General features: G+C 43.6%; 1 protein-coding gene across 4 annotated transcripts in view; it reads right to left on the reverse strand.

Moving 5' to 3' along the window:
- Positions 1-18,049, reverse strand: part of ZC3H7B (zinc finger CCCH-type containing 7B) — a 47,265-nt gene extending 29,216 nt beyond the window's left edge. For 2 of the 4 annotated variants that reach the window (XM_066183624.1, XM_066183622.1), the window contains exons 1-8: positions 17,675-18,049; positions 11,446-11,506; positions 9,487-9,520; positions 8,911-9,108; positions 7,908-8,066; positions 5,194-5,274; positions 3,691-3,747; positions 2,317-2,359 (exon numbers count right to left, since the gene is read on the reverse strand). In XM_066183624.1, the coding sequence (XP_066039721.1) occupies positions 2,317-2,359; positions 3,691-3,747; positions 5,194-5,274; positions 7,908-8,066; positions 8,911-9,108; positions 9,487-9,520; positions 11,446-11,498 (625 nt within the window). In that variant the 5' untranslated portion in view covers positions 11,499-11,506; positions 17,675-18,049. Of the gene's footprint in view, positions 1-2,316; positions 2,360-3,690; positions 3,751-5,193; positions 5,275-7,907; positions 8,067-8,910; positions 9,109-9,486; positions 9,521-11,445; positions 11,507-17,674 lie in introns of all 4 variants that reach the window. The other 2 variants (XM_066183623.1, XM_066183621.1) reach the window with 1 other exon arrangement.
- Between the last annotated feature and the right edge of the window lie 1,857 nt (positions 18,050-19,906).

Genomic DNA, 19,906 nt, shown 5'->3' on the forward strand with positions numbered 1-19,906 from the left:
GTTTTGCAGCTGCCCCACCAATCAGGCTCATCGCCAACCCCAAGCCTCCTTTGCAATGACTTATCTCATCTCCCTTTGGTGCAGAACCCTCAGCTGCCAGGGAGCCAGCTATCCAGCGTTTCTCATGGCTGGAAGCTTGGCCAGATTCCCTGAAGTACAAAGGGATGGCTTGTGCCTTCCCATTTTTCAGATGTTTAAATCTGGAGTACTGTCAAGATCCCTACAGAGGCCAACAAGAAGTTCAGAACATGCTGGAAGGCATGGGGACACGTGCAGTGGGAAGCAAAAGGGTGCACAGTGACAGGGCTCCAAAGGACGCAGCAGTTCAGACCTTCTCTGAGGAATGAATGAGGCCCTGCATTTTCCATTCAGACTGGGAAGCAACAAAAAGAAGCCCTCACACACCTTCTAAGAGGCCCCCACACACCCTAAGAGGCCCCAAACCTGGAAATGTTGAATGCATGACCAAAAGGCAGACAATAACTTGAGATTCCCACAGCTCAGTGCATGTGAAGGGCAAGGAAAAGATCAGGGACCAATAGATTCCACTACTTGCAAGTGGAAGAGGGAAGATGTCCACTCCCCTCTCCCTGACCACCCAAACCCTGTCATTCCTTCAGCCACTTCCTCCCACTCTGTCCAATCTTTTCTCCCATCTCTCCTTTCCCATTCCTACTTTCCTCAGGACACCGGATCTGCTGACCTCACTCACCAGCTGTGATACCCACATCTCATGTACTCTCCATACAGAGTGCTCATGCATCCTCTGCATTCCCCTAATGTTTGTTCCATCTTAAAAGAATAAAACAGCTTTCTTTGATGAGTAGATCACAGGCACACCCACACCTGCTGATTTCTGCCCCTGCCATCACACTCAGCCCCATGTATTACTATAAGGCCAACGAGGGGCTTGTCCACACACCCCCATGAACCAAGTCTCCCATACCAAGCCCCCCTAGCTGGTATCTTCTCTGGCCATACACCTGCCTGTTCCCAAGGGGCAAGTACAGAGCTTTTAAAAGCACTGTTTCTAGGTCCACTCTCCAAAACAGCAGTGGTTCCCTGGTGCATTAGCTGGCCAATGGCCATACTGAGCCAGATCTGAACCATGATCTCTCTGCAGGGCTGGGCTGAATTAATCAGATGACTTCAACCAAAACACAGAGGAACAGGCTTCAAGAGTCTGCATCTTAAAACAGAACAAAACAACAACAACAAAAACCCTTGCTAAAAAAACCTTTGAATCTGAAACTCTCAGGGTACCCAGCACCCACAGCCGTCCTGGTGGCACACCACTCTCAGGGCAATTGGATAACACATAGTTCTAATGGTTTTGCAAAGATTTCCTTGCAAGATTTCCTAGCAAACTTTTGCAAAGATTTCCTAGCAGTGACGGCTCTGTCTGCCTGCTCTGCAGCAAAGGTGGCATGCTGCTCTTACACCAAATCCAGATTAGATAAAGAGCTTACTGGATGTGGTCATTTGTTAGTCTGTAGCAGGAGTCCAGTTAATTTTAGCACAGCAAGATAATGTGAAAAACTCTCCTTAATTCACAGAACTGGGTCGCATGATCTCATGTAGCAAGCAGATACCAAATTGGCATTCAACAGAGAACTAACATGCTTTCCAAAGCACTCTAATCATGAAATTAGTTTCTTTCTATAAAAAGAGCAATTGCTACTTGTGGCGGTATGTCCTCACACTTACCTTCACATGCACAGAGCTACCTTACAAAGGTACAAAGACTGATGAACTCAGAGGCAGAAGTTCAGTGCTCCAGCACACAAGGTAGCAAGCCTTTTCACAGGGGCAGAGTTAAGGTCACCTGTTTCTCAGCATGAGAAAAGCAACCCTGTTAATCTTCCTTCTTCTCCTGGGTGCCTAACCCTGAACTTGGCTCTCCTTGGGTCCCTCCCAACTCCTTTGTTTTCAATTCCTCCACCTCAATGTCTTGGAGGACCGTACGCACTCAGAGGCACAAACAACCTTAACTTCACTTTATCTGGACTGTTTTGCTTTGGAGCAGAGTTTCAGAAGCTTTGCCAAGGAGCAGCTTTAAGAAAGCACAATTGGAGAGAGCTGTGTACTTCAGCAGACCCTTTTAACTCCCAGATGGGTCCCTCACTGGGCCTGGACAAAAAGCTGTTTTTGCAAAAAAAACCACCCCTGCTTTGCACCACTTTCTCCTTCTCCTAGTTACCAAAGTTGGGAGTGTGCAGAAGAAACACAAATGCAGGTGATGAACCTCTCAAGCTTGCCAGTCTGGTCACATACCATATTGAAGCCACAAAAATCTGAGGAGAGAGATATCTTTACCTGTTTCAATGTCATCTATTGAGCCCAATCCATTAGAAGTAGTCTGCAAAGAGGATGTAGGAAAAGGGACAGGAAAAATATTGTGAGAAATCAGTCTTTAAAAAGACAACCACACTTCACACGTGGGACTCTTTACTACTCCTAAATTTATATGACTCTTCCTTTATGACCTCTTTCTGTGTTGGAACAGTAAAACCAATGAACTTTAGGAGGCCATTGATCCAAGGAGCCTACTCACGTTTACCTTCAGCAGCCGACAAAGGAAAACTGTGTCGGCACAATATCCAACCATGTGAGCAACTCCATACATGGAATAGGGTATTTCATGTGTGGATAAGAACACTGTGTCCCAAGTCCCAGGATACACCAATCAGCCCACTGCATGGGAGATCTGATTAGCCTGATCTTACACAACGTTCCTTTTCTTAGTTCACATATTTTGCAATCTAACAACCACAAACTTCTACAGAAAATTAAAAACAGGAAAATGTTTCCACCAAGACAACTGCTGACTTGGAGCTGAAGGCAAGAAATAAATTGAGTCCATATTTTACAGAAACATAAATAGAGGTAAGTACGTGTGCCTTTAGCTTAAGCTTAAAAAGGCACGAGGGTTTTGCACTATTTTCAATTCTTATAAAAGGAAAAGATTTTCAAATTAAAAACTAGGCACAACTATTAAAGAAAGCTGACTGACCTTCCTAGAAAGGTGTAAAGCCAAATCGCTAAACAGTGAGAGGCAAACTAGTTCTTTAGTATCCCATTTTGTTGTACAAAATTACAATGTTTACAGTTTTATTGTTTATTTGCTGTAAGAAGCATTGTGAAGTACCAAACATCCTGTAAAAACAGGAAGTGCTTGTTTGTCGGGGCAGTTTTTTGCCCACTGGTAGACCAAGGAAACCAGCGATTTCTTATATTTTACCTTACTATTTGTACACTGCCCTGCCCAGCTGGATCTCCCAGGATTATACAAACAATACATAAACTCTGTATATGTCTTGCTCAGTACACCACAGGATTTAATTTTATATGTTTCTTCAGCAGTTGCACTTTCTGACTTTTACTTAGCATTGTTGTTAGATATGCAAAACTTGAAAACAAAAAATTTTTTAAAATGCAAGAGAAAGCAACATTAAGAATAACCAAGAAAAGTAAACATCTTTGGTGATCTAATTACCGACATAAAAAATTACGACAGTAGAAATATTTTCAAAGAAATTAATTTCTTGGCAATATCCCTTAAAAGCAGAACCCACTAATTAAAACAGTTAAAACCTAAAAAACAGTTATAAAATTGCATGTAAATAAAACTTTAAAGCACTCTAGTAGCACAATCCATAAACAGTAACAACCACAGGATGCAAACTCTACCTGGTTGGATGAATTGATTGACGTGCCATTACTGAGTAGTGAAAATGTTTCCAATTCCTGCTGCAAGGAAGAGAGAGGTCTTAGAGCAGAATTCAGCCCAGGAACGCTCATAAACTAGTTAAAGCTGGATTACAATATGGTTGCCTTCCAAGAACTACCCAAAAATAAAAGCCACCCCAAAAGGTTACCCCACTGAGATGACACAGGAGTACACATTTGTCAACACTGAAAAGAGACATTTAATTGTTCTCTACACCTCAGAACATCTGACCCACAACCAGGAGGCAAAAAATTTCCTTGAGAAACAGATGGGTTTGCTTTTCATTAAGAAATTACTACTTTGGGAAGCCATCATCACACTGGAGTGAAAGCTGGAACTCAATAAGAGATCGCAAAGTGTTAACAAAATACCAATCACAGAATTTCAAATAATAAGAAGCATTCAGGAGTGTTTAATTTTTATATTTCAAACATACAGGTGGTTTAAGCCCATCTCAGCTGAGTAACATGACAGCAGCAAAAAAGGTGGCAAGGCCAACACAGTGAACAGCTATGCAAAGTATCTCTACATAAACTTCCCTTTCTTTGAGACAGAATAATCTGGGAGTGTGGAAAGCTGCTACAAGAACAAGGAATTTTCTTAGGGCAGAGAAATCACACATGAGGTTTGTTTGGGAGAGGATTAACACGTTACAGCCAGATTTACCCTAAAAGCTCTCCACAAACCGGATGCCTACCTCATGCTACAAAGGTGCCCCTCTGCAGATGGAACACGCTGTTTGTTTAACACACCCCCATGCTTGGGGCCAATGATGCAAATGCCAGCCTCCACTACTAATTCATGTTCTCTGCTCCTGAGAACAAAATACCTGACCAAGGCAGCTTTATGGGAGAGCAGCTTTATGGCTAGCAGTGGCCTAACGCCCTCTAGCTCCATCCCAGGGTACACATCTAAATACCTACAGCACATCCTTGTACAGCCAAGTTACGGATCCAGCCACTGGCATCAATGAGCTTCTGACCAGGTGTGTACCCGTTGTTCTCCCAAAGACAAGCCTTTCCCCCACCACAAAGAAGTGTATGCCTAGAAATGGGGCAGGAATCCTTCATGATCTGCTGCACTACAAAACCAGCCATGCCTCCAATGCAGCAGAGGATGCCATCCTTCTCGCTGCATTACAGTGAGAGGGTTGTGACGCAAAACCTGCTTTGAGATCATGTTCCTCTGCCGCAAAAAACAGTAAGCATCTACTGCATCAGAAATTTCTCCTGTAGCACTAGCTGGGAACTCAGAAAACATCCTGGTAGTAGACACAGAGCAGCAATGGGGTTAGAAATGGATCAAAGCAAAGTGAGTCAGAGGGTCAGGACAAGGAGGGTTGCCAGCAGCCTGCTAGAGTTTGCAGGGTTGTGTACACATGTCTGTAACTGCACAGCAGCACCTACCACTTCTGCAAAAGTAATATGTACAAGCAATGGATAGCCTCTAAGACAAAGTCATACCTGAGGTCTTTTGTATGCTTTTCGAACCCTCAGTCCCAGCTTCTGGGCAAGCTCTTGTCCCAGTTGTGTGACGCTTTCATCCTGGGGACAAAACCATTGACGGGACAATTTCAGTTTTGCCTTTGCGGCACACAGAATGAAATAAAGAGGAACGCAGTTATACACATAGGGCTTCACCAAGAAGCCTCAACTTCAGACAGCAGCAGGTGGATAATTTCCAGAACAGCCCCAGAAGAGTCCAGACAGATTTCAGGATTCTTGTCATTCAGTCCTGCCAAGATGCTGCAGTTGCACCAGGAGTTTCGCCCTACACTCATTCAATGCTGCAGAAAATCAGATTCAAATATCTGCTTCCAACAAAGCACCCGCTCTGCGAAAACAGGTTTCAGGAGTCCTGCTGGCAAGTTGGCTGAAGGAGCTTCATGTTACCTGCCTTCAGCCAGCTGAAGGCTGGCTGCTGATACAGCTACCATTAGGTCTCTATGCCTGGCAAGGAGCCTGCATGTCTTCCCTCTCTTCCAGCTGCAGAGTTAATAATTAGTTTTGATAGGCAGACAGTACCCACTAACCTGTTTTGCTTGTTTGTTTTTAAAGCTGAAACCAGGTCTCAGTTTTCAACCTACTAGCTAGATGGCATTTTGACTGTCTCCAGCTCCAGTTAAACTGCCTCAGATCCTTCAGCCTTCCCCACTGTGTGGCATTTTACCATCCTCCCTGCCCAGTGCCCATGCCCACTCACATATCATGGGCTTTCTGCCCAGACTAACAACCTGCCACAGTCTTCTACACTTCTATATCACCAACAACTGTTTCCTTCTGTTTTCCTCTCTCTCCCTGTTTGCAAAAATATCAGAGTACTTTAACAGTTTTTTCAAAGAAGAAAAAAAGTATCTGCCCAACCTGTTGTCATAGCCCTCCTGAATCTTCTAACATTTCCCCCTTCATCTCCAATCTTGAAGCTTGCCCTCTTCTCTCTACTTGCCATGCTGGTCTTTCCAATCTCCTTCTCCCTGCAGGTTGAGTCCTTTCCCGTTCAACAGCTGAGAAACCTCTGGTTCTTCCAACCCACCATATCAGTAACTTTTCCCTTCAATCTGGAGTGCCATTTTTTGATTGTACTCACTCCCCCACACCCTTAACATTAGTCTTGGCACCATCCTCACTGATGTCAGTGAAAACAAAATCTAGCTTGTCCATTTCCTCTTCTTAAATACCCCATGACATACCAAACACAAGTGTACCACCAAGAAGTATTAACTTCACCATACTGAGAACTTCTGCAAACTAGCAGCACTGAGTATCTGCACCCAGAAATAAGTTAACTCTGATACAGTGAGCCAAATGAGCGGCAGATCCTTCATCACCAGAAGTTTTAAGACAGACTCTGTTTTGACAACAACAAAGTTCTCAGCAGTTACAGCAATGCAAAGATGGAAGTACCCATGTGCTGCAGAGGGTAATGGAAACAGGAGTGAAATGATGGATAGCATGACTTCCTTTGATGCAGAGAAGGCTTATAATTTCTGTTAAGCAGGTAATAAGACAAAGGGGTATGTTAATTTACAAGGCTGAAATGTTTAAAATAGGAAACACAGATCACTCAATACGGAGTTTTTTAGGCTGAACTTTCCTGGCACTGAGAAGTTTGATAAGGTAATGATAATAATGGAGCTACGTAAACATAACTATATAGTTAAAATATAAATTAAATTAAGTGGCTAAACTACAGTGTAGAATATAGCCATATATAGCTCTACAAGAACACCTATATTAGATACTTTGGTTAATCAAAGGGTTTGATTATAAAACAGTTCCTTGGGACTCCCCAAACATGGTATCTTTAATATGTTTTGGTCACTCTGTTCTGCCAAGTCAAAGAGGCTAGAATTTATAAGCTATAAAAAAGGAATAATTAACTGCTAACAAGGCTTTCAAAGACTGCTTCTACAACAGTAAAAATAAAAGAAAGTTAGCTTCTGCTGAGGTGGATGCATTTGTCTTGTAATAACATTACTGTGATGAATCAGAACAAAGATCAGCACAGTGCTCACTTGAATCCATGTAATCACAGTTTGCTTTCCTGATCAATATCTGCCCTAAGAGGATGCTCAAAAGCACTATCAGGAAAATACTTAGTTCCTAATATATGCAGATAGTCCTCTCTGCATGCAAAAATTTACACACCCCTGAACACAAAAATAACTATGCCATGTGATGTCAAGGACACCTTTAAATGTTCCTCAAGAAATAAAAAGCTTGATCACTTTGCCCTAGCAATCAGTAAGTGAAGTGTGAGACATTTGCATCCAACATAGGAAAACCATACATGTTTTCCTTTCAGAGCTCCAGTCCCCATTTATCCCATGCTCCTTGTCACTTTCATTAGGGATATAAAAGTAGCCAACTAAAACATTCTCATGGCTTTAGTTCACCATTTTTTAGTGTAGGGGTTTGCTCTTCACAAACAGCCCATGAACCTGCTGTCACTAACTGGCGCCTCTGGCTGGCATTATCTGTAAGCGGTAACCTGACCTGAAGAAACATGTGAGGAGAAACATCTTTGAGTCAGAGAGACAGAATTTCTGGGCATAAGCATGTTCCTGGGAACAGCCAAGATTTCTCTTCCACTGTCCTCTGGCCTCACACTAAGCACGTTGAGGAGAGGAAGGTTGTGAGGCACAAAACCCAAGATGACTTGTATGTCAAAAACTTACATGTGGGAGGGACAGCAAACATCGGCTGTTGCACTCATACGCTTCTTTGTGTCTTCCAAGTTCATTTAAGGAACGGGCTTTCCGGAATAGTGCTCGGATGTTCTCCTTGTCGAGACTTAAAGCCTTCTCACTGTCTTCCAGCGCCTTCTCATACAACCCCTGCATGGAACAGACCACCCGGAGTCAGCTGAGGCACAGCAGACTAACTTGTCCTTCTCTGTGAATGCAAATGTTCTATCTCTCAGCAGAAAATAGGAATACAAGCAGCAGGTGGAAGTACATACGTTACCTCATGCACAGACTAGTGTGCAAACACACCTACATTAACAGAACATTTTGTTAAATCTTGCAAAACTCAAACCATTTCAAAGTCAAGGAATGACAGAACTAAGGCTGCTTGAGCAACCTTATCTTGTCTCCTCCTCTATCCTGTGCATGTTACACTTGAAAGTCTTTAATTAATGTGACTGCTTGCTAATTTTCAGGGGACTTGGTGTCCTTACAAACAGGATGGGCCTGCTCTGTGGTTATGCCATAAGGGAAAGCTGTCACATGCCTCAGTAAAACGGACACATGCAGCCTTTTAAAGCCTGGGTATTTCAGAATACTTTTCCATGTGTATGCTGCAAGTTCCTTCAAGACCCAAAGCCTTTCTACTATTTTCCAGTGTCTCAAAGGAGGTGGCAAGAGCCTCCAGAGTAATAAACAGTATTCCAGAAAAATATTTACTCAATACTGGAAGACACTGGATGGTACTAACTCCTCACCACTGAAGACCAGAACTCCACTGTCAGTACCTTAGGCTGGCCCCCTCTCTTCACATCCTTCCTGTGGTCTAGTAAGACACAGTGTAATTGTGAGGAGGAGACTGCAGACTTTTCTCTGTGTTGTTGTCTCCTCCAGTGTTTGAACAGGGAGTGGACAAAACCAGCCTCCTGACATCTTTTCCAGCTGCACAGCACTGCAACCCCGGCTCCTGGGAATGACTTGGGAAAGCACTCACCATGGCAAAGTAGCAGGCAGCTCGGTTGACATGGAGCTTGCAGAGGAGTTCCTTTGGGATGGTCACCTCGTCAGAGGCTGCATAATCTGCTACGTTCAGCCCTTCTACGTACTGTACCAGGGAAAGCTTGAAATCTTTCTCTCGGAACAAATCATTGCCCTCTGCAAACAAGTTTCTCACTAGCTTCTGCAAAAAGGCCTGGGCAGCAGGGAGAGAACAAATACACTCAATTGGATATTCAGAGACAGGAGAGACTTCCCAATTTCTCATTCCTTTCCATATCTTTTAGCAAACTGCTTGCCCACTAAGATACTCCTGCATTGCTACTCTCCTGTAAAACATCAGGTTTTTGGTAGAGGAGAATAATATAGTCAAATTCCCATTCTTTTTAAACACTCAAGTGTCTTCTTTCCCTGAAAACTGTCATCGTCAGGACCTTAAAACTTTAAGTCACAGGCAAATTGTGACAGACCATCCCACATTCTTCACTTTCAGCATGTAAACTAAAGGCTGTGCAACAGAACAAATCTTGCTAACCAGAGGGCTCCCAGTTTCAACAAACAAAATCTCCATTACCTCATAATCTTCTTGGCTCAGGGGTAATGTGGACCTGAAGAAAAAGAAGAGAAAATATTCATGGAACAGGCATCCATGCAAACAAGGGCTTTTGCCTGATAAAGAGATCATTTTTCTCGTTCTGTGTCGGTGATCTCAGTAAGTTACCGAACATTTTATCACTGCAACGGCAGTTGAGGCAAAGAGAACACAGTTAGGGAGCATTATGCTCAGTGACAGTCACAGTGCTGTCAAGTGATGGTCACATCTAAGAGGGACTTGAGACTAGAGGAGTCTCCTTCTCATTTATTTTCTGTGCATACACAATCCTCTGTAATGTGCCTTCCAACAGTCACCTAAAAAACCCATCTTTCATAAAGTCCTCTGAGAGACTGCCATGAGGAATACAAGTGTATTTTATGTGCATCTGGCTCTAATGAGAGGCACCAGAGTTGCACTCCAAGACCTCCTCAAATCCTTTGTGAGACCAGAGACATACAGAGATAAATACAATCACTCTTCTCTGCCTTAACTTAGCCACACGCCTTTAGGTCTATCCCACTAAAGGAAGGGAGAAAACAATGCAGGTTCAGGAGACCATTGAACTCCAACTTGCTTGGCCAAGGCTGAGACACAAACACTGGCAGTGCTTGTGAGGATAACACCTACCCCAGAATAGCACTGAGACTTAAGAGAAAGGTTCTGTTCTTCAAATTGGACCAACCAATTGATCCAGGCTTGGTCCACATATATTTATTTTTTCTCTTCAAGGAAACATCAATAGGCTCTAGAGGAATCCTTAGTACCTTTCATAGCTTTTCTCACCTACAGTCCATACGTCGTCTTACATGGTTACAGAATAAACATCTTTTAGATTTCATCTAATCACTCCTTAAAACTAACTACAGGAAATGTCATGACTTTGTAAGAAACATTCATGATGCTTACAAACTTGGACTCCCTTTTCCACATCAAAAAAACCATATGGCACTGCTCCTGGTTCAGAGTGCAAGATACGCCCCAGATGCATGAACTATACCTCATATTTCTAAATCATTTTCTTCCTCAGAATCTTGTGCATTTTTCTAAGTGCTACCAATATAAACCTCACAATTACCTCTCCAAAACTGGGTTATCAGCCCTATTTAGTCTCAGACTGGGATGAAAATATCATAGAGGATATTAGTATATTAGAGAATACAAATATGTAACATAGAAGATGGGGGGGGGGGGCGTCCTATTGTAGAGGCACAGATTTTAGGCATAATAATTGCAGGACTCAAAAGCAGACCTTTAAAACCCCAAACCAACCTGATTACAGTATTACTACTTCCTTACTCACCATGGAAGCTGGGCCTAAGTTTGAGGCCTCTGCTAACTCAAACATTGGAGGGAGAAATACTGCTGTATCTTATAAGGAAGTACTAGGATTCGTCTCTACTACATAAGCAACCACTTCAAGTTCTACAAGGCCAAATAATATTCATAGAAGAGTGATCTGAGACATCTACCAGGCTGGCAACTGTAAAAGAACCCAGGTCATCTACTTGTTCTATAGGCACCATATGGGGTGCCTAACAAGTTATGTACCTTGTTTCCCCACCGACAGAACTGAAAAACTATCTCCCTTCCTAACAAAGGTGGGATAACCTTGTTGAGAGAGCACTTTGAGATCTTCATGCTGAGGATGATGTAGAAGGTCCGAGTACTATTAGCATTATGCTGACTGTAAAGATTGTCCTGGAACTGAAGGGGGGTGGGAGGCAAAACCAAAGGATATTAAAATGACAGAATTTCAAGTTTAGGGAGCTAACAGGACAAGAAACACCCTGAAAAATCACAGTCAAAATCCTCAGGACAGTATCTCTTTCCCATGCAGCAAACTCAAAGCAGTAAACAGGAAAAACTCAGTTCCTGCAATCCTCAACAGAAAGATGACCACCTCCAAATCCATAGGGAACACTGAGGTTGTCCACTTACTGAATGAACTGAAGTCCTTTCTCTATTTCTTGTTTTCTCTTCTGCCTCTCCATTATAGTTGCTGTGGAGGAAAAAGAAAAAAAAAACACCACCAAGTGAGTCATTTCAGGTCTTGCTGGCAATTAAACAGCACAGTATTTTGTTTGTGCCTGAATTTACTACTAACAAAATGTTCCAGACCAGATGCCCTGAACAGCGAAGCCCATGATTTATCCACACTGCAGATACAGCATGGCAAGCAGCTCACTACCAAGTATCTGCTTTTTCTCACATGCCACTGACAGGATACATGGGCAAAAAGGAACCACTTCAATTTGAGCTCTCTGCTTAGGCTGCCAGTAAATAAAGCAATGGGAACCAACTGTTACCATGACTGCCTTCTAGGAAAGGGAAGAAACTCAACACCATTCTTGCCTGCACCAGCAGTCATTTCAGGAATTTGTGCTGAGACTCTCCCATGATAAGCAATTCTGACCACTATTTATCTAGGACAGATGTAAAGTGGTTTACTGCACAGCATATGAAACATACTTTATCTACATAAAGTTTATGGAGGTACAGCACAAAGGAAAATGCAAGGGAAGGAGAGGGAATTGCTTGCCATAGTCCACATAAAAGGACAGCACTGAATCCATGCGATGGGGATTTCACACTGAAAATCTGCAGGCAAGAGCAGTACAGACTGGGGAACACTTCTTTGGAGAGGGAACAGAGCTCTATCCTGCAGTGTTTTAAACTGGAGTGGGCAGCACCTTAGGAAGGCTCAAGAGTTATCTCCACTTCATCCTCTGCAGTTTGGAAGCAAATTTTGGAATGGCTCCCCACTGACTTTTCTCCAAGGTACACAGGTCTGTCACACAAGAAAAGAATAATGAAGGGGAGAAAGGATGGCACTTTGATGGCAAAACTGAGTTGCTGGTGACAGCAAACTTCATTTCAACCAGCTGTGATTACAAATAATGCTCAGCATTTGAAGAATAGGAACTTGGGGACAAAGGCAGCAAGTACAGAAACACTGAAATGAGATGAAGACCCTGTACTTTCCCAATCCAGAACTGCCTCTGAAAAGACACTAAAGTAATTTCTCCACCTCTACACTACAACAACTTGGGAGCATTATCATCCAGCCCCCTTTTATACTAAGACCATCCCAATCATTCTAAGATATCTTGCAGGATCAATGACACACTCAGTCTGAACAGGGTGAAGGGGCCTTAAAGGTACATAAAAATCAATCTTGTCAACTCAGGAAGCCCTTATTGATTGTGCTCTGTGCCACACAAAATGTACAATTGATACCTGCCCTTTACCAAGAAGAAGAGTTGGGGGAAGGGGGAAAAACTGGAGTGAGAGAAAGTGGCAGCAGAAGGAAAGTGACACTGTGCAGTTTCTAAGTCATCAGACAGTAAATTTGGGAGCAATCTGGTTCAAGCATCAGGTGGGAGATTTTAAGCAGCTGAACTTGGGAACAGAATGGGCAGCACAGCAAGAAAGGGAAAGCCAACAGACAATGTAAGGGATGATCACCATCTCTACAAAGGCTTTTAAAAGAAGTGATGGAGAAGAGCTGATATACTTCAGTACAACACCAACAGAAGGCCTGCATTGATTAATAAATAGCCTGGATAATGAGCAATCAGGAAGAAAAAAGGAAATTTAACAAGGAGATCGTAAGGTTAATATGATCACTAACAATACAAACAGACAGGCTTGAGAGGTAGACAAGGAGAGAGAGGTAATTAATTTAATTTTCTTCCTTGTGTGAAATTCTGCAAAGGCAGAGGAAGTAAGAGAGAACACAGAAGCGGAAGAGGAGCAGTAGGAAAGATTTCCACAAAGGCAGCAATGAAAGACATGAAAGAGGACAGAGCCACCCCAGAACACTGTAGGAAACTGTGAGGGTCATCAGAGACAAGAGCGAGGAAAAAGTCTCCACAGAAAATGACAAGAGAGAAACTATGGGAGAAGAGGAGGCAAAAGAGTCAAGTGAACCTTCCCAAAGGCTCATGGGGAGAGCACAGGGAGAAGGAAGAATTCCTAGCTGTCTGGTCCCTGAATACACTAAAAGCTTGAAGTACTCCAAACAGTCTCACCCTGGACCCTCACCTATGCCCCTCTGGCCACGGTCTAGGAGCTCCATTTTACCTGAGGTCCAGGTCCTGCCTTGTCTGAGCTATGCTGTAGGTGAACTTCTCCTCAGTTCTATCCCTGGGACAAACCTTAGACCTCCACTGCAGGCAGCTTGTCTCCGGTCCTGTCTCTGGCACCCTCTCCTACCGCTGGACTCACTGGGTGGACCTGGACCAGATTCACCACCTCATCTTCTTTGGGACTATTGATGGGCCGCTGCTATTGACATCTAGTTCTGCCTACACTGTTCAGGTGTGGTGGGACTGTACCCTGTGAGTGAGGGCATTGCTGGTGCCACCACCTTCAGTTACTCACTTGTCCTGCCTGGAGATGCAGCCCTGCTCTTGCTGCTTCCTGAGTCATGCTGGAGGGAACAAAAGTCAAGGAAGTGAAGCAGCAGCCCACAGATCTGACGAAAAGGGGGATTATTGGTGACTGTGGGGAGGGCAGTTGAATACTGGCTGGTCATCACCAAGTCAATGACCGAATTCCAAAAATGCTGTGGCACACCTTTACAATTGTGTATATTCACAAAGCAGATCGTCACCTTGAAAAGCTTCTGATACACATGTCTACTTCTGTTTCTGAGCTCAACCTTTAAAACACTCTGCAAGGAGTGAAGGAGAGATCAGTACCTGTCCTCACAGCTAACTTGATCCCTCTGCTAAAACATCCTACACAGCAGGATGTGAGTCTGTGCTACAGAGAGAACTGATTACTGTTGCTTGCCCAGAGAGAAGGACATTCAAACATTACTAACCTAAACCTGAAGTGCAGCCGAAGGACTACTTGGAATGGCCACAGTAACCCAACTCTTCTAGCAGCCCGAAGCTGCCCTTGTTTTTTCTCTCCTCATCACTATTGCCACTGCATCCAGCATGAATATCCCCACCCTTGCTTCATGTGGATGGCTGACCAGTCTATTGCATCTCTGTAGGTCCCACAATACACAGCTACAGTTTGATCCATGCTACAAAACCCTTGTAAAAGGCAACCTTCTGTGCTCTGCATGCTGTTTATGTTCTGCAGTTTTACCCTTATCTTCCAGGGTGAATGTTGTTCAACCCAAACCCCTCCATTGCCTTCTTCAGACATAACCCACAGACCTCATCTCCCCTCTAAGACTGTTGCTCCCTGATATTGCCCCACATTCCTCCCTCATTGCAAGTGGGTGACCAGCTTTCTCTGCTAAAGGTCTGTCACACCTGCAGGCTTACGTCATGACTTTGCACATTAAGACTCATCCCCTCATGGCAACACCTTCAAAGCGCACACCATGTGCTGCTGCCCAACAACTTCTAGCACATCTCTCAGGAACAACTACCTTCTTTCCCGTTTTGATGTGACTCCACACCAGCAATCTCCTTCGTGTATGGCAGACCCCTCATCTGTTCTGCTGCCCCAACCACTGCAGGACGCTGCCGATCAGACTCTTTTTGCTCCTCACATCTCCTCCCCCACTACCTCACCAGCAAACTCGGTCACTTCTGTTTCTCCTCATCGTTGCAGCCTCTTCAGCGTGTTTCATTTAACATTCAGACCAAGCCATGAACTTGTTAACACCAGCACATCTAACACACAGTGAGCTACCCACATGAGCAACGCTTCAGTTCTGCTGCACATTATACCACAGCTACTGCATAATTAATTTTAAGTGCAAAGCTTGTTTAGCTCTTGGTTTTTTGGTCTTTCAAATATTTTCAGAAACACAGCAGAAAATACTTTATGAAGCACTGTGTCTAAGTGTTCCTTTTCTCCCCGCCACCAAATCTCTCTATCCAGACTTGTCCACTCAAATCACCAGCAAAATTCAAATACTGAGTATTTATATCTCCACTTCAAAGCTCTTATCCTTTCAGTACAGAGACATTTATCCTCTCTGGTCCAGCATCTAGAGAGAACTTCATTCACAGTTTGTCAATAAATTCCAAACCCTTTGCTAGATAGGAATAAAATACTACAGACAGGCAAAATGGTTTTCTTGCCTACAGAAGGAAGCACGAGTCAGTAAGCTGGGTGACTGAATCACAAACTGGGTAGATATCCTCTAGATGGGTAGATGGTAGAAACATGAGATGACCAGAAAGGCTTGAATTTATCTTATTAAGGACACAGCTGCTATTCATAACCCTACCAGAGCTTAATTTGGGCAAAGTTTTTCATACTGTATTTCTGAGAAGGCAATGAGCTGACACTTGACTGACTTCAGGCATTGGCTGTAACATTTCAGCTAGAAATAAGTACACTCAGATGCAAGTGGTAGGTTGTAGAACTGAGACTGGAGCTCCCCAGGAAAAAGGTTCAAGGATACACTGGTCTGAAACATGGGAGACTTTCACTGCCTGCAGTTTGGCCACCATAGTGGTGCAGCAGAATAGCTAACTGGGCACACAACAGCAAAGGACAACCTGCAGCGCCCACCACAAACTTGGGCTCTTGCTCACTCCTGCAGCTGCTTTCTGCCATGCCCCACTCCCTGGGTTTCACTGCTTCTCGCAGCCAACTGCTCATGGATTCCCCACCACTGTGTTGTGCCCACCAGGGCTGACTCCTCTGTTCCTCCCTGCACTGGCTGCCTCAAGGCACTTTCATAGCCACCATCTCACATCCCAGCACCCCACTAGTGCCACTACTGCTCTGCAGCATCACTGGGGGTCACTGGGGTGCCACAAGCTGCACCCAGCAATATTCACTGCACTCAGAGAATGCAGAGCAAGGTAGCAACAACCAGCTCACCCCTCAGTGAAAATAAAAGCAGTGACTCTAAGTTTCCCTGACAGGGGGATGGGGGGGGGGGGGGGCTAAAAGTCTCAGTTGACCACATCAGCCCTCAACGACCTCATTTTCCATTCCCTCCAGCCTTGTGTTCCACACATAACACATCCATGTACCACAGGCCACCCTTCCTCCTGCCCCCACTGCAGCGCAGCCAAGGAGCAAGCAGAGAGTTGTGGGGTGATGCTGCCTATTCCTAAGCCACTTGCTCTTGGTTTCCTGCCCACCCAGCTCGCATTCCCGTGCCTCATTTGAACAACTAAATCCCGGGGCCGGTTCGCACACGGATGGCGCGGGAACCCTCTCTCGCCTCCTCCCCCAGCTGCCAGCACTAGGCCGCCGATCCCCGGCCTTGCGTGGAGACCACCGCCGGGAGAGGCGCCACCTCGGCCGCTGGAGCGGAGAGCGGCCGGCGGCGCCTCCCGCACCGCCGCGACTCCGCCGAACGCCGGCACTCCCAACACCGCGGCCCTGCTAGGAGGGGTCTCCCGCGGCAGGAGACATCCAGGCTTCCCCGGGAAAATGAAAACAAACCAAAACATACTCTTTCTCCTTCCCCACCCCCCCCATACGCTTAAATAAAAATCACGCATCTCCAAGAGCCTGGGAGACGGCTTTAAGAAAAAAAAAATAAAAAAAGAAAAAAAAAAAGAAAAAAAAAAAAAAAAAGAAAAAAAAACCCAACACATAACGTCCCCTGCCACCCGGAAACTGTCTAAAACATTAAAGAATTCAAACCAAAACAAACAAAACCCAAACAAAACCAAAACACGGTCTTCTTATTTGATAAACTTTAGAAGACCCTACGGAAGGTCCATCTAAAAAGCAATTCCAAAGGGCTTCTCTGCCGTTTCATGGGGTTTGTACCAAACGAGGGGGAAACTGCAGCCTAAATACAGACAAGAACACACATCCCGAACGTACAAAACACAAACAGGCACAAACGCGATTAATACTAAGTTTTCTATGTAAACCCAGGGTCTTTTCTCCTAGCTATGCAATTTTAGACTACTACCACATTTTTTTCCAGGGGGTGGGATTAGGATCTTTGACAATTTTTTTTTTTTTTCGCAAACCCCACATTTTTGGCGGAAGAGGGTTTAGCTTCAAAATCTCACTCGTATTATTTTTCACCACGTTTTTTTTAAATTTCCAATTACACAACCTTTCATCTGTGCAGTTACTATCTGAAACCTTTACTTTCTAATGAAGCAACATCCAGAATTTCTTGTTTCTCAAGTCCACCCCTTTCTACATACACAAACACACAGAGAATTGATTTAAGACAAAAATAATCCCCCCAAAATAATAATAAAGAACTCACCTCTCCTCGGGTTTTCCCCCCCCACACTACGTATAAACTTTCCTTGATAAATGATATTATATTACTAGAGATATTATTAATGTATTATTACTAGAAGTAATAATAATAGTAAGTGCTATTTAATTATAGAAGGCGGCATTCTGCTTCTGGATCGGCTGCCCCGGCAGCTCCCGCCATGTGCCTCCTGATCTCTTTACTTTCATTTCCAGGTCTCGCTCTCTCTCGCTCGCTCCCAGCTGCACCAGCAAGAGAAAATGCCTCCCTGCATATCCTCTGGGCCCTAGAGGCTACCGCCTTCCATTACAAAAATTCACAACTCTTTCCCTTGTGGCTGGTTTTGAGATTCTTTAAGATGAATTAGGTTTAAAAAAATACAAATGTAAAAAAATAAAGCGCTTCAGCAGTCGACTCTCCATTCTAATTTTAATGCAACATTTTTTTTTCTTCCTGGTCGTCTTTGCTGATTTAAAAAAATATATACCCCAAGAGAAAACAAAGCTGGCTCTGCAGAGGGATCGCATGCATACGAACGCAGCGAGGAACTGAATTGTGAGACACCCCCCCCCCCCTCGGGATTATCACGTACGTGAAGCAGGGACCCTTGTGCCCACCCATTTCTGTTCGCTGGATGGGAACCAGAGCCATCGCTGATCGCAGAGCAATTATCTGCTCCAGCCAGACCTTACTTGCTCCACCCTGCGCTGCTGAGGGGGTTCCCTGTAAATAAGATAGTTTAAAAACATAAATCTTTGGGTGGAAAGGAATATGCAATTTAAAAAAACAAAACAACAACAACCACCCCCCCAAAAAAAAACCCAACCCCAAACCACAAAAAAAACCAAACACCCCAAACAAACAAAAAACCACAACAACAAAACCCCAAACAACCCCAAAAACTAACCACAAAAATAAAACAAAAATAACAAATAAATATATATCTATAACTCAATTAATATTTTATTTTATACAACTGGTATTATACAATCTACATATATTTTATATATACACACATACGTATATATGTGTTATATATATGTGTAGATTAATATATGCAGCATGTATGTATATATAAAAACCACATTAATATTAAATTTTATATGATTGGTATTATACAATCTACTTATATATTATATGTAGGTAGATGCATGTATATTTTTATATTTATGCATACACATGTGAGTTTAGACGCTTCTTGTAATTGGATTTTTGGCTTGTTTTCATCCCAAATCCCTCAATATTTCCAGAAAGTGGACTGAATCTCCATAGCAGTCCATGGTGGCAGAGCCCCAGGAAGAGAGCTGCTGGTGGGAAAGGGAGGTTGAGTGGGACATGTTCTACCATGGCCAGTGGTTGTGAAGACCCAGATACACAGACCATCTTAGGTGAGGGGTCACCCACCCGCACCCAGCTGCACTATCACTAACTTCAAATAACCCTCTGGAGTGTGTTTTATGCTTGTACAGCCTCCCTGGTAGAATAGTTTCCCTCTCCCTAAAGAATTCTGTCTACCATTAGATTAATAATTTCCAGACTGACACTGGCATAAATTATCAGTTTTTTCCCAATGTAATCAGTGACATGTTTACTCCTGAGTGTCTCACTTCTGTGTTTACAGTGACCCACAAGAATGTCACCGTGTGTTTTGCAACTGTGTGCTCTGCCAAGATTCAAAGGCAGATAGAAGGTAGCATCTGAAATGTACTAAACTTGCTTGATATTTAAAACGTGTTGATCAGAAAACACTTTATTACAGTGAATAGGATTGGCTTTGACAGCATTGTCAACACAATAAACTGATAATTTATGAAAAATAGGCTGTGACTTGTGCTTTCCTCCATCCCAATTTCCTTTTTCTGTAAGACTGAGAGATGTCCTGCAAGGTCATGATTTGGGATGTACTACTCCTCTCATGAAGTAAAATCTTTTCTTAGCAGTTAACATGAAGATTTTCACAGTTTGCAAGTGCAGTTATTGAGGTCTCGGTCTCAGTCTCATGTGCAGGTAGTCAGAAAGAGTCAAACACTGCAAACCACTGCTACAAACCAGATACAGAGACATGGAAGTTACTTTGATTCCTAAGGCTATAAAGGAAGAATGAATGTATGGATCTATCCTATAGTGGCATGGTACACCTGCATTCCAATATCGCTGCACCTATAGTCAATGCCTTTATTCTTGCCCCTCTGGCACAACCAATATTTGGGAGAATGACAGGGAAGAGAATCTGATGTA

Source organism: Chamaea fasciata, unplaced genomic scaffold (genome assembly GCF_029207755.1).
Source record: "Chamaea fasciata isolate MVZ Bird 193981 ecotype frontalis unplaced genomic scaffold, bChaFas1.0.hap1 SCAF_5, whole genome shotgun sequence".
In the NCBI taxonomy this organism is placed as follows: Eukaryota; Metazoa; Chordata; class Aves; order Passeriformes; family Sylviidae; genus Chamaea; species Chamaea fasciata.